Source organism: Numenius arquata, chromosome 2 (genome assembly GCF_964106895.1).
Source record: "Numenius arquata chromosome 2, bNumArq3.hap1.1, whole genome shotgun sequence".
Lineage (NCBI taxonomy): Eukaryota > Metazoa > Chordata > Aves > Charadriiformes > Scolopacidae > Numenius > Numenius arquata.
In genome coordinates, this window is record NC_133577.1 from 21,310,765 (window position 1) to 21,325,623 (window position 14,859).

At 42.9% G+C, this 14,859-nt stretch overlaps 1 protein-coding gene across 3 annotated transcripts in view; it reads right to left on the reverse strand.

The window, feature by feature from the left end:
• Positions 1 to 1,044: 1,044 nt before the first annotated feature.
• Positions 1,045 to 14,859, reverse strand: part of TRIM67 (tripartite motif containing 67) — a 33,841-nt gene continuing 20,026 nt past the window's right edge. For all 3 annotated transcript variants that reach the window (XM_074164998.1, XM_074164990.1, XM_074164983.1), the window contains 5 exons: positions 12,598 to 12,743; positions 10,288 to 10,426; positions 8,932 to 9,235; positions 2,613 to 2,775; positions 1,045 to 1,110 (listed from right to left, as the gene is read on the reverse strand). In XM_074164998.1, coding sequence (XP_074021099.1) covers positions 1,045 to 1,110; positions 2,613 to 2,775; positions 8,932 to 9,235; positions 10,288 to 10,426; positions 12,598 to 12,743 — 818 coding nt within the window. The remainder of the gene's footprint in view (positions 1,111 to 2,612; positions 2,776 to 8,931; positions 9,236 to 10,287; positions 10,427 to 12,597; positions 12,744 to 14,859) is intronic.

Sequence of the window (14,859 nt, forward strand, 5' to 3'; positions counted from 1 at the left end):
AAGACATTAATTAGCTTACACTAATCTAATACAAAATTAAGGCGTCTGATCTCAAAGCTACATTGGAACTACAGCTGTCCGGGGCTTATCAGGATCAAGGCTGGAAAGCAGCATTTCTCTACATAGGATACTTTGCATGTGCCATAGTTAAATAAATCTCTTATCAGTTCAATTCAAAGGGATCTCCCCTGCACCATTTCTCAACAGTTGTGCTGATAACCACAATCAGATCTTCTGTATGAGTCTCCACAATCACACCAAAATAACGAACACTAAAATGTATCACGGACATTTTTCTCTCAACTTTTCATATCTGAATTCTGCATATATCATGGTGTTAGCTAAAATGAGCACAACTATGCATGGCAGTGTTTGGAAACCAATCTTATTCTCGTTGAAGATAACGAGATAAGTTGTGCCACTGAATTCCAGGGGAATGTTATCCCATAGCTTACTGCAGTCTAGAGCCAGGAGGAGTAGTTAATGACCATTTGAGCCCCTGAATGTAATGGGCAACCAGGAATTCTTGAGTACACAGCCTCCACTTCAGCTGTCAAAACATATACTTTCTTGATTTAAGGACTTCAGGTGACAAGGGAATCCAGTTCACATACTGGCAAATTGCTCCAACAGCCATTGTCCCTCAGTCTTAGTCTTACCCATTTTTTCCAGCATCCCTAATATCTTTTAAGCACAAGTCCAGCCATGAGAGAGAAAATACACTCATTTAACCTTTTGCCTTATAAATGTATGTGTGTGTGCATATGTGTGTGCATATGTGTGTACATACGTATGCAATACAGTGTAGATATGTTCAGGAACCCATCTGCAATTGAGTGCCAGTTCAGTGGGTGTGCTTGCTATGGCTGTTGTTAAATTAAAAATGGAGAGGGCACACTGTAACCAGTGGATTGTTCGGTGAGCAACATGCTGTACAATGTTTTAAGTCAGGGAAGAGAAAGTTTTTATGCTGTCTTACTGAAAAGTGCCAAATCACACTGAGAAAGCTTACAGAATCCAGCACAGCGTTGGGCAGGGGCTTCATCAGTTGTTGGGTAACTTGGGCTGTTTTACACATTGTGGCACCTCCAGTCCCGTGTGCAAGGTCACCTGCACAAAGAAGAAATAACATGTAGATTCAAAACTGGGACATCCTCAGCAGAAAGCATTCATGAGGGCCAAGAGCAAGTAAATGACAGGGGAAGGGCTGTGGGACTTCAGGTCCAGGTTTAAGTCATCAAGAATACTAATGGAGATGATATTCAGCCCCTGAAATAAACAAGTATCCTTCCCCCTTCCCTCCTGAACACCTTGGCGTCTAAAAACGAGGTGTCTATATCTCTTCCCAAATCCAGCCACCAGTTGCAGGTCTCCAGCAGTGCTGCTTGCTAGACACAAGGTGGATGGTGTCTTTGCGTGAGGGACCCCAAGTACTTCAGGACAGGCATCATGCAGTGGAGTCCATGTACTAAATACAAGAAAATCCTTTTATCTTTGCTGTACTGGCAGGACAGAGCACAGGACATTTTAGTGCTCCTTCTATAACCTGACATCTCTACACGGTTCCCACACAGACATACCAGAGCACCATTCAACAGCGAACACAAGCTTAGTCTCAGAGTTTCCCTCCTGTCCCCTTGTTGGCCACGCTCTGCCTTAACTCAGCTGTAGTAAGACATGTAAGCCAGGTACTTAAAGGATGTAGGTACCTAAAACTGAAGGTAGGTTGTGAGTAAAAATCTGTGTTGAATATAGCAATGAGGTGCCCAGAGAAGTGCCTGTGTCTTCCACATTGGTGCATCAAACACAATGAAGCTATGAAACCTTCTTGAAATATTTGGATGCCACCAGTAACAAATGATCAATGTTCATGTACTAATAAGGCCATGCGAGGTTTCCGGTTTCAGTTTGAGTGTTTTAAATGATGAATGTTCCACCCTGGTTGCATTGGTCCTGGCTGACCTCCTTCAGTCCTCAGGCTCCTGGGTGTTTCCATAGGTTCTCCCTTACACAATGTCCTGACCATATGCAGTGGTCTTGAAGTCAAAATGCATTATATTTAAAGGGGGTTCATCCAAGAGGAGATCCTCTTGAGAACAGAGAGCAATCTCCAAAACTCAGAAAGAGCAGGAATGATGTGTTTACTGGGTCTTCTCTGTTGCACTAATTCTCTGACCTACATTGTCTTTGCTCTCCTTACCACTGTGCTGCTCACGTTTCTGTCTCTTGCCAATGTTAACAATTTCCAAATATAAGATATAAGAGGAATTAAGATACTCGTGTTTTTTTTATCAAACTGGCAAAGGAAGCCTTAGCACGGCTGCTTTCCAAGTGGAGCATTGTATCTAAATAAGTGTAGGAATTAGTGTGTGCAGGTATTTGTGCTTGTTTTTACAGCATTACCCCTCATATGTGTGAGGCAAGGCAGAAGGTCAAATGCAGTTTTCCAAAAAAGAGTTATTAGTAGCCTATGTGTTAGTCTGAGAAGGAAAGAGCCCCTATCCATACTGACTACCTACAGATGATGTTATCGGCCCCAGCAGCGATGGCCGGTAGCATACATACTCCTTCAGATGAGAAGGGTAAGCAGGACTGAGCTGCAGAAGACTTACCTGGACGTTTCGATTGAGGCTCAATGCAGGCATGAAGACACCCTCGATGTTTTCAAAGGCTGGAGGCCCTTGCTGCTGCCCGTTTATGTAAAACGTCAGGTTGTGCTTGTTCAGATCCAGGAGAACCCCAACGGTGGCACCTTTAGAAACTCCTCCTTCAGTCCTAAGGTACAAAAGGACTACACTGTTGGTGAAGGCAGAGCACTACCCTCCTGCTGCTCTCTCTGGGACAAAGCAGCCCTACTAAGCAAAGGGAGAGTGGAGCAGCACTGTGAAACGATTATCCCCACAGCATTTGGCAATGCCTGGTCCAACACCTTTACCTGAAGCATATGTACCACATTCATGGGAGCTTAACTGGGGGATCCTAAAGAGAAATTAGGTCCATCTCTCCTCCAACCGCAGTCTAAGAGGTGAAAATGGGGTCTTGAGCTAACAGGTCCCCTCGGCTGATGAGAGATGGGGAGGTGAGCAGGTCAGGTCAGTACTGAGAGCACGGGACAGGAGTCCTGGAAACACAGCTCCTCAGAGCATCCCTGCTATAGTGGAGTGATGCACAGCAGGGAATGAAAAAGCAGAAAACTGTTTTCCTAGGTGTTCATTTCTAACCATTATGCCTCCTAACAGCTCAAGACTCAGACTTCCAGTTCAAGTAACCACCTTGGCATCCCCTAAGGGGATCCAGCTTTCCAGAGACCAGGGAAGGTACAGCAGGTACTGGTTTTGGGGAGGAAGGGAAGGCGGGGCTGGTTAGGGATAAGCGTAGCTCCCCGACTGACAAGGTGCTCAGCTTTAGGACTGGGAGCTGTTTCAAGCGTGTGGGCACGGTTATCAATACCCGTGATAATTGGTTGTGTCAGGAGCAGCTGCTGAGAGCTACCACGGTATCAGGGCTTGCCAGGACAGACTCGGCCAGCCATTACACGCTTGAGCGATTTGACATTAACGCACTTTGATTTGAGGGTTAGTCAAACCCAGTATTACTTTAAAGAGCGCTGAGCAAAAAAACCTACTAGATATGCAGATTGGCCACAGGCACTGCTACTCTGCTGATATCGTGGGGGCTCTGCAATGGATTTACAGCCTGACACAATTTGTTCAGGGTAAATCAGATTTCAAATAATTTGCAGTAGGAAAGGAAGCAGCTGTCTTTCGTCCCACGCACTCCCCTCAGGCACATAACATTCACGAGATTAATGCTATTTTAACATAAAATTTGTCACAGTAGGTAGGCAAAACAGGAAAAAAAAAAAAAGCAGGAGGGAGGGGATCAAAATATGATCAGGAAGAATACAGTGCAGGGTAAGAAATTTTCATCTCATCCACTAGGTGTCATAAACTGGTTTCCTTTAGACTAAATGTGGCACATAGCATTTCCTCTGAAGGTAAAGGGAGTTTTATCCGTAGCTTAATAGTATAGAATACTATTCTGACTTCTCCATTTAAAGCTCTTCAAACAATAACAGTATAGCTGAGAATCATGAACTGAGCTCTCAGATGTGTTAGATTTCAAACTATACAGTTCTCAGGTTCCTTTTATTTGCTTTCTGGTCCTATACGTATTAATAGGTTTCTCTTTGAGCTCTTGTACAAAATCATAAGGTAAATTATTTTCCAACAAAACATTATCTCAGAATCTGGACTGTTTTATTAAAAGCACTCAATCATAAGACTCCTGATGTGATTGTGGGAAGCAGCAGTACTATGATCTAGAGCTATTTACAAATGGATTACATTCTTTTTTTTTTTTCTGTTTAGGAGTGGCTTTGATTGTAGGGCACCACGTTTTATATCCTGCAGTGTTTCAAAATAGATTTTACGACACCCTTTTAAATGACATTGATTCTCTTAGGGAAACAGAAACAGCAACTTTGCCTTTTTGAGATTATTCTGCCCTTTCCTATATGATAAGCTAATTTGCTTCTTGTGGGCTAATTAGCTGTGTGCTGCGCAGTGACATTGAGTGACTCCTCTGCAGCCCCTGGGGACAGCCCAGCTGAAGAGGAGATGGATGCTGCTTGCAGAGCGCAGCCGAGGCTAGTGCAGGACCCAGCTGCGGCCTCTCCAGAGCAGAGGGATGGGGACCTTCTCCATTCCTTGCTGTCCAAAGTCTTGCAGACCTTTAGCAGACAGATTGCCCAATTCGTTGGCCACCACCTCTCCACAGTGAGCAACCAGCTCTGGCAGGACAAAGCCAGGGCAAAGGCAAGCAGAGGACAATTTGCCGTGCTGCCACCAGGGAGAAGAGCTTTTCCTGAGGCTGAACAGCTGCTCTTCCCAGGCATCCCATGATTTCCTTGGGAACCACAGTGTGAGGAATCCAGTGCTTTTTGGACTGTCATGGTCACTTCCTTTAGGAGGAGAGGCAGAAGAGTCAAGGTTTCATGAGCAAACTTATGCAAGGTATTTCCTCACTCTTCCGTACATCATTTAGACAGTATTACAAGATAATTTTTCTAAAAAAAGCCCTAGTTGCAATAAAAAAAGCCAGCTAGCTCAAGAGACTCAAACTGATGTTCTCTCTCCTGCTACACTTCTGCAGTAGCATGTAAAAGAGCTGTTACTTCACTGTAATGCATTTTCTAAACTACTTAGTGACAGTTATACCAGAGGCCCCTAATAACTTGCAGGCCATGTAAAAGGAACAACTGTTTTTTACAATACTTCTTCAGTATATACTTAGCATTCATTAAGTGACAATCCATTTTTGAAGGTAGGCAGCACTCTTTCATTATTTCAAGTAAATCCCAGTCCTCACACCTCTTTTCTCACAGTCTTGCACATTTTTATTTCTGTGTGCAATTGTAAGTCCTGAGCATGGAAGTGCTGTGTGGAAGCCTGGAAGGTCGGAGTACAGATAGGGGAATTTGGCTACTGTGAAAAATGCCACTGCCTGTGGCAGCAGAGGCAGTTTTTCTAAGATGCTTTCAGCAGCAGCTTGGACAATGTGCAGAACAGGACTGCATGGTTTGGCTTGAGAAATTAAGAATAGCAGTAAGTTTCACTATTATTGAAAAATAAAGCTTAACAATTTATGACCACTTTAATAAAGTGAAGAATTAGTTTAACTCTCCATTAACAGTACTTTAATCAGGAGCTTTACAGTAAGTTAAACACTTTACCATGTTTGTTGTCAAGAACAATATTTTTCAGTCAATATAACATTTTTGTGTGATGAAAGCCTGGTCTTGAAATCTTTGAAGCCAGTGAAGAGACTCTCCTGATTGCAGGGGACTTTAAGACTACACTCCAAATTCACTAGATTTTGACTTCCTACTACCCTTCAGTATAAAATATTTCAGTGTGAGTTCCATCTTTCTTTACATAACCATGCAGTGGCTATAGCACTTGCTCTTGAGAACTTTGTCAAGGAATGGATCTATTGTAATGAACGTCAGAGCCTCTTAGCAATGGGCATGTAACATCTCTGGTGTGAACTGATTATTTCCAGGAATAAGGAGCTGAAAGGTACCTCACAAAGCTATATCCCTACCCTCTTAACTGATATTTGTTCAACCTATTGTCAAAGGTCCCCTCTGGTTTTGACAGCGTGAGAGTCTTCCCTTCATGACTCTTCTTCCATTATTACAGAAGTCATGCTAGTTTTTAAGGATGTAGACAGGTCCAATTTCACATGCTGCGAGTGAAAAGAACAGGAAAGTACTCTAAACGTGACAGGTCCCATGAATAGGTCTTTCAAGCTTCACCTCAGCTTATCCTTAAAACTATAAATTTATTTATTGCCCTAATTTCTTCTAATGAAGATTAGGAAGGATGAAATGATTACTAAGACACAATAACATCTGAGAGGCTAAAAGCTGTCAGTAAAGAATTCAGAATTAGCTCCAACAGGGTAGGTTTAGACTGAACATTAGGAAAGAATTTTTCACAGAAAGAGTGGTCGGGCATTGGAATAGGCTGCCCAGGGAGGTGGTTGAGTCACCATCCCTGGATGTGTTTAAGAGACGTTTAGATGTGGTGTTGGGGGATATGGTATAGGGGAGAACTTTGTAGAGTAGGGTAGATGGTTGGACTCGATGATCCCAAGGGTCTCTTCCAACCTGGACGATTCTATGATTCTAAATTTCCTTTGGACTGTGACACTGTGCTATCATGCCCATGTCTCCAGTGGGGAAAAACAACTAGGCAGCAATAACTCTTTCTACAAGACTATTACAGCTAATGAGTTAAAAAACTGACCTACTTGACTGTCATGGTTAAAAATATAATGCCTAGACCTAATTTCATTGAAGCGCATGTGATTTCATAAGACTACATGCCCTTTGCGAGTGTACTTCACTTCAACGGCTATTCCACGGGTCTAACTGTGCCTTGGATCTGCCTGCAAAGCCTATGTGCTTTATCTAGTAAAAACTGGGGAACTATCATCAACAGAAAGCACTTTGTTCTCCTGTTTAAGCAGGATGATTGGAAATCCGATGTGTTTTCCATTGTGCTTCCCAGAGAAAAAGGTTTTGCTTTGCTCGTCTGTTGCTTGCCGGGAGGAGGATGCTGAGGACCAAATCCATAAAATAGGTTTCTGGGACAGTAGCACACAGAATGGTTGCCAGCTTTTTTTCCAGAAAACATAAGCTGTTTCACAGAGCATTAAAATTAATACAGCTTAACATTACTTCCACCCTAAAGCAAATCAAGATATTAAAGGAACAGAGAACTTTTTGTTATATTTATTATACTGATGTTATTTTACTGTATATTGATTCAGGACATCATTTAAGGTCTTTGGAGCCAATGAAAATATTCCAATTGACTTTAAATAGCTTTGGATCTGGCTACAAGGTTCTTCCACCTGTCTGTGATGAACTGCAAGATCAAACTATGCTTCAAACAAAAAATCCCAGCAATTGCAGTATACTTACTTAAAATACAAGTATTCTTTAAAGTATAAACAACTATTCAACAGGAGACATTACAACCAGCTTTAGAATACAGTGAATGCTGGCATGAACTTATCTCTTTAAGGAGATAATATTAGCATTTGAGTATTTTAAAAATCACTGCAAGCCTTTCTTTTAATCATTTGGTATAACAGAAACAACAGCTGAGCTAGCAAGTGTGGAAGAGCTGCTGGAACAGTCAGTAGAAAACTAAATGGAAATTGATTCCTGCCTGCCACAGACCTGCTATGTATCCTCGGTGAGTCGCTTTATTTGTACATCACTCTCCCACTGTGATAAAGTATGAATATAAATATACCATACTCCAAAATAAGCAAGGGACTTGGGGTCCTGAATCACACTCTTCAGCTGAGATCTTCTCAGAGGTCTCCATTCCCATAGCACTCATCCGACCTTCAGCTAGGGCCTGACCCTCTCCTGGGACACAGGGAGAGAGCAGTGCAGTTCTGCCCTGGTGATACCTCAGAGAGCTTCAAGCAAAGCTGACCCTGTGTAGTTCCCCTACACAGCCCTGCATCACGTTAAGGAAAACACAGCCAGCATTAGGCAGAGGTAACTATCATGAGGGCTGAAAGCCATGCAGTTGTGTCAGCACAACTATGTTGATCTATGGATCATGGATCCATAGATCATGGATCTATGCTGATACACGTTGTCTCTGTGTGATTCGGCCCTGGAGGTAGCTTCAGTAGAAGATGTCTCCCCACCGCTCTGTTGTTCAGAGCACACAGAGCCTCTAAGTGGTGGGAGAAAGAGGGGTTTGGTGAACGATGGCTCAGGGGCATTCTGAAATCCTCCTTTGTGTAAATTGGTTGTACTGGTTGAGACACGGTTCAAAGCTATCCAGTACAATGGCTCAGTTGGATGGAAGCTGTCACTTAGCCCTCACTGCCAACCAGTCCCGTGTGTCCAGATCACCATAGGTGTGACCTACAGCATTACTTTAATCAGCTTTCAGGACTGGCAATAAACACCTGCATTTTGAACAGGTGATCACTAGTGCTTTGCCTAATAATTATTGTGCAGCCCTACAGCCGAAATTCCTCCTAAGGAAGAGAATCAGCCACCTTTCTCCCTGCACTTCTGCAGCAATGAGAGAGAAATGCTGCATCCCAGTGCACTGCACTCCTGTCTGCTAATGCCATAGGCCATGCAGTAACGAGCTTAACTCACAGCAGGGGATTTTTAAGTTAGATCTCAGGAAAAAAATGCTAACAGTGAGGATAACAAACACCAAGACAGATTGCTAAGGTGCGATCGCTGTCAATAATGATTTTTAAGAAGGAATAAAATAACTGCATTTAGCAGGGAGATGGACTAGATGGCTTTCTGAGACCCTTCCTCTGATGCAAAGGAGAGGAAAGGATCAGTAATGAGAAAAACACGCAGGAGGCACTTACCGATTGGTGTGAGAATTGCAATGCATGAACCAGCTGCGGTTGTTGTCAACATACATGGCCCATGCCTTGTCGTCCTTGCCTAGCATCATGTCCTTGACGACGTTAATCCTGGCGATGCCAAAGGCTGGATCTGGATGGTTGTCATACCGGTCCACATGCAGTTCCCAGTAATGCACGCCCTTGGAGAAGGCTGCTGTGCCAAGAACGACCCGGTCATCATAGCTGTTGCAGGTGGCAGTCTGGTTGTCATTCGACAGCACTATGTCTCTGTGAGCTGAGGAGGGGTCGAAGGTGAACCACGCCACTGTGGAAGGGGAAAAGGAAAGGCAGGATTATGGCAGAACGAGCTGCCTTCAAGTGTCATCTGCTTTACTTCAATTAGGAGAATAAGATTCTGCCTTCCTAAAGACCCCACTGCACTTTCAGGTAATAAACACAATCTTTCCTCGTTACTGTAGGCAGCTCCAGAAGATTGCTTTGCACTGGTACCCCACTCTTTTTCAGCTCAGAAGTGCCTTATATTATCTGTGCTTGTTCCTCTGAACGTAAGATGTTAAGGGCAGTGACTTTCTGTTCTCACACAGTAACAAGGAAGTCACTGAGGAGACAACAGCTTCTCCATGATATGGGAACTGCTCACACAGGTGAATTGGTTCAGGATCGCCTTTAATAGAAATAGAATTCCACTGTGTCTGTGCTTGTTAGGACTGACTTCACCAGCTTATCAAAGGGGAAAAAAAGGAGAAAAAAAGGAAAAAAAAAGAACAACCCAAAACAGAAAAAGCTCTTAAAGTTTAAATATTTTATACTGGCCTATTTTGGCAACACAGCATAAAAGTGGTAGTGATAATAGCATGCACTTCTCAATTCATTATAATATCATTAATGAAGATGAAGTTCTTGTAATGCCTGTATGGATGTCAAGTGTAATTACAGAGCAACAAGCATGAATTCCCATCTCTGTATTATCAAACCTTGCTGTGAAATTGAAGAAGAAAGTAGTGAAGAAAAAGGCAAATTCCAAAGATATATGGAGAAGTAGAGACAGAGTGGCACAAAAATATCTCGTGTGTTGCATAACTGCTTCTGTATGCTAAAGCAAACAAGAATCTTGGTTAGACCCCAGACTTCTAGACCCAAATAAAATCACGTGATTTGAAACCTATAGTGTTACTGATAATGGAAGATCCCCAAAACTGCTAGGAGGAGAGCTCAGTCCCTGGTCTCTCCTCCCAGATGATCCAAAATCTCCGTGCCAGTAAGTGCCACAGATATTAGTGGGTATAAACAGATGCGAGTGTCCTGCCACTAAGACTTGCAGCTTTTCACTTAGAAACTGGCAAACACCCAACTCACCATCTGACGTCTGTAAAATAACTGTCTTGCTGTAAGGACCAACTCCTGATGAGTTGAAAGCTTTGACTCTTGCATTATAGGTACTGTTGAAATGAAGGCCATCGATGGTGCAGAGGGTCTCCTTGCCAACATAAACTTCCTAAACATTCCAAGAAAAAGACAAGGAGAAATAGGGACATAGTTTAACCATTTCTCTGTGCCTTGTGATCACACATTAAGACTTCTAAATGTAAGCTACAAGTGAACAGCTTCTCATTGCTTCCCAGGATGTAGAAGTTATGCTGTTATACCACAGACGGCCACAGCAGAGGAGACATTAAGGAAGATGGTTAGCAGGGGAGACACTAAGGTGAAGATGAAGCTGGAAGGGTACAGCAACAAAGGTCTGACCCAGTGTGACCTTCCTTATATTTATGTAGGACCAAAAAAGGAAGGGTGTGGAAGAAAAAAAACCCAAGTAAGCACAGTTTTATTCCGTTGGAAGAGCTGTCTCATGCCTGTGTTAAAATATAATTTTGAAACCTGCAAACACAGAGCCAGGAGAAATTGATCTCCTAGCACGTAGGATCACACGCATCTCATGCTGAAACAGCAACTAGACAACAGAGACATCATAAAAGTCTGCAAAGATTTATTAAACAGCGAGCACTTGTTCAATGTGAAATATTTCAGGAGGAGGAGCATATAGGCAGACTAATTAAGAGGATTAGTCAGATTATAGAAACTATGATGAACTGAAAGAAGCATAGAAACTTCATGTTTGTTGGAAAACTGAACAAAGCAACCGAAAATGATAGAAAAGGAAAAAATCCTGTCCTGGTAGTGGGTTGAAAGCCACAGTTCCTTTCCACCTCTGATTTCTCTGATTCTGTGAAATCCATAGATTTATGGTAGCAAAGGGCCTAAGGAGACTAAGGCGGTGACAATGCAGACCACTCAGGCCCCAGTTCAGTTTAGACACTTAAGTATATGCCTAAGAGTAGTCCTGTTGATTAAGGATCTTTGATATGAACTCAAAGTGAATTAAGTATGTGATGAATAAGAAAGGGATTACTGAAGTTTACAGCAGGCTATGTGTTTGTCCACTTTGCTACCATGGTGGCTGCTACAAATAACAAAATCTCTTGTGTCCCGAGTTAGCTGATGATCTTTCATGGAGAGAAAGAGGAGTTTTAATAGAATAGCTTAACTTATCTCCATGTTATAACATATGTTGTCTGTGCAAAAAGTTGTATTTGTAGGACAACTCTCACATTTTCTAATCTGTTTCATATTTTTACCACTGTTCACTGCTTGTGTTTATTCAGAGTGATGGTCTCTGCTATGATGGGAGACAAAACGCATTCTTTAAATGCACCCATTGAACACTGACAAAGTGCAGTGTCACTGCTTTCAGATACATAAGCTGTCATGAAAAGGGTCAGCAAACTCTTATTGAAATAGCATTGCTGAGAAGCCTGTAGTTAATCTTTCAATGGGTAAAAGTGACGGTTTTTCTAACACGCAAGCAGTGTTACCCTGAGAAGTTGTCAACCTAGATATTTAAGGACTGAGATGGTTTTGTACCTTTTTCAATCCAAAATCTTGATGTGACAGTGCTGGCAATGCTAAAACCTTTGCCAGTTACAAAACCCCCCATACAAATGGGCTTGGCTACACACCAGCCTGAAATCTAGTTTATTCACAAGTATTTATTTAGATGTGAATAACACTTGACAAGGTTTATCCAAGACAGTGAAATTCATAACACTTTGTTCCTAACTTCTCATTCATCACACACTAATAACACTCTTACCTACTAATATTAACTATAGCAGCAGCTCCCAGCAGCTGTTCACAAAGGTACGTTTTCACACTTCCAGTAGCGGAGACCAGCCTCTTCAAACCCATGTGATATGATACTTGGACCAAGGAACTGAGGAGACCTTCCAGAAACATAGTGCCCCCTTCAAAATGCCCTGCCAATATTGCTGTATCTTCTAATGAGAGGCATCCAAATCAGGTGTCTTTGCAGGGGGACCACACTGTAGATGTAGTAGTGACTTGAGACTCCACCTTCCACCTCAGCAAGTCCCTCTTTGCCATAGCCCCAGGAATAACCTCAACAAAACTTCCTACCCAAGCTGGGGATCCTTCCAATAAGCACCGTCTGCACTTGGGCCTTTCTACATCCACATAATGGAAGCAGGGATGTTTTGACAACCCGTATCTTCCCTACCCCCTCTCCCCACCCTCAGACAGACACAAATCCATATCCTGAGGAAACTCATACACAAAGAAACACAAATAAATGCTGAATGAAATTCTCACTCGGAATTGGCCACCATCTCCATCATCAAGTTCCAAGATATAACCCTCCACTGGGTTGTGGCTCAAAGGTGGCATCCTCCAGGCCAATGTCACACTGTTGTTTCTGGTGCAACACTTCTCCAGCTGCAGTAATGGGACGGGTGGCACTGTAACAGGAACTGGGTACAGATTAGTGTAACTCTGCCCTACCCCATCAGTCTGTGCCGCGGGCAGCGTGACGACCGGCCACCTCCCTCCCCTTGCAGGGGAGTCGATATTCATTAGGAAGAGGGTCTGTTCCCTTCCTCGGAACAAAAGGCAGTAAAAATGATATAACAAAATGTCGTTACTCAGTTAGACAAATCATTTGGCTTAAATACATAAACAGAAACATATCTGGACATGTTTCTGGTGCCGCATAGGAACTATACTCTGGGGACCTCATGTCTGGTTTCCTTCCCGAGGGTCACTGGCTGGAAGAGCTTTTTCTCACACTAGAACATTTTGCCCCCACTGTCCCCAAAAGAAGAGAGGGAGCAGCAGTGGCAGGGGATGTCTCAGATCATGAGGCGACACAGGAGATGCAATGCTGCCAGGCAGCCCAGCTCATTAAGGAAGAATTGGGTTATTAACCAGCAGAGTAGCCACTCCTCCCGCCACAGCAGAGAGATAGAGCCTGAACTCCACCAACAACAGGAAAACATGTTGTTCTTCAAAATAGTTTGTTTTTTTTAAAAAAAAATCTAATCTAACACCACCCCTCCCCCAGATTTTCATCAAAACTACTTTGGATATGTTATCTTTATGGCTGCCATACTAAAAAAAAGTGTTGAAGACAATTGTTTCATTTGCAAATTTTATCCAAATCCCTTGGTTCAGGTAGCAAAAGGAACTTCTGCACCACAGGAAATTGCTTGTGCATTCTCCTCTTGGAAATTACAGGTGAGAAATTATCTACCAACATGTCTTTTTAGTGACTCACTCGAGAAACACCAAAAGACTGTTGACCAGAGCAGCATCTTAAAGGTAAAAACAGAGTAAAACATTCAGCCATGCCTCTGTGGGATAGAGGCCTCCACCACACTGTCTCTGCCAAACACAACTAAACTCTCACCATTCACTCTTTACTGGAAATTACAAAGTGAAAATTCAGTCTTCTGGATAGATCTGGCATGTATCTTACACACCGTTGAAATCGCACAGGTTAAGTGGGATGTAAGTGATGCATAGACCCTGCCTGATCTTCTGCCCAAGGCTGAATTTCACCATTCAGGATCATTTCTGCAGAGCTCGGCCGTGTCGTACAAGGAGCTGAGTGCTCTGAGCATTCATTGACTTGGATCTTAACAATGTCAGTTTGCTCTTCTTTTATGGGCTCTGCTTTGAGCCTCTAGTTTATTTTCCTCCCTCTGTCTGTGTGAGAGCTAAGCCCTCGAGCTGTTCCTTTCATCCTATTTTACCTCTCTGGATAAAAGAGGACTGTTCACGTTTTGTGTACCGAGCAGTCTGTGGGAAAGTAGATGCTACTGTGTGACAGGGCTAAGGCTTCACCCCCTCTTTGGAAGTGACACGAAAGCCAACATCACACTTGTGATAAACAGTGCAGAAGCTACTGTGGCTTTCCGCTGGCACTATCCATCACCACAGTGAACACGGATGGTTGGTAGCCCAGAAGAATGACTGTGGTCTGAAACAAAAGAGCTTTATAAATTAGCTCTTGAAGGTTATTCTGTGAAAAGAGGGGAAAAAAAAAAAAAAGAAAAAAAAAAAAAGCCTTGTTCCTATTCCTTGATATTTCAGGATGATTCAGAGGATGTTATAAATAAAAACCTGCTTGTTTTTTCACATGGAAAGTTCAGATTTTTCTCTAGGAGATACTGTGTCTGAAGAAGTAACGGAAATGTGACATTACAAGAGTCCAAAACCTGACAATGAGTAATTCAGAGGTAATGGGATTTTTTAAATGACCCATTTTAAATCTGGGGGTTTGTTTGTGTTTCTTAGTCTGTATATTTCCAGTGATCTATGAGCTTGGGAGAAGATAGCGCTGTATCAGCCATCCACACTCCTGCTGCTTTAGCTAACCAGTTAACCCTCTCAGGAGGCATTCACTGGGTCCTCCCCACTTCTGAGACTCCCCCTGGCAAAACTGGATGAAAATCTAACTCCTGAAGTTTATGAAGTGCAAAATAGACAACACCCCGTCACCTCTGAATAAACCACTAAGCTCTCCAACCCCCTGCAAAAATCTCCTGGAAACACTGACGGGAGGATTTCAGGGAC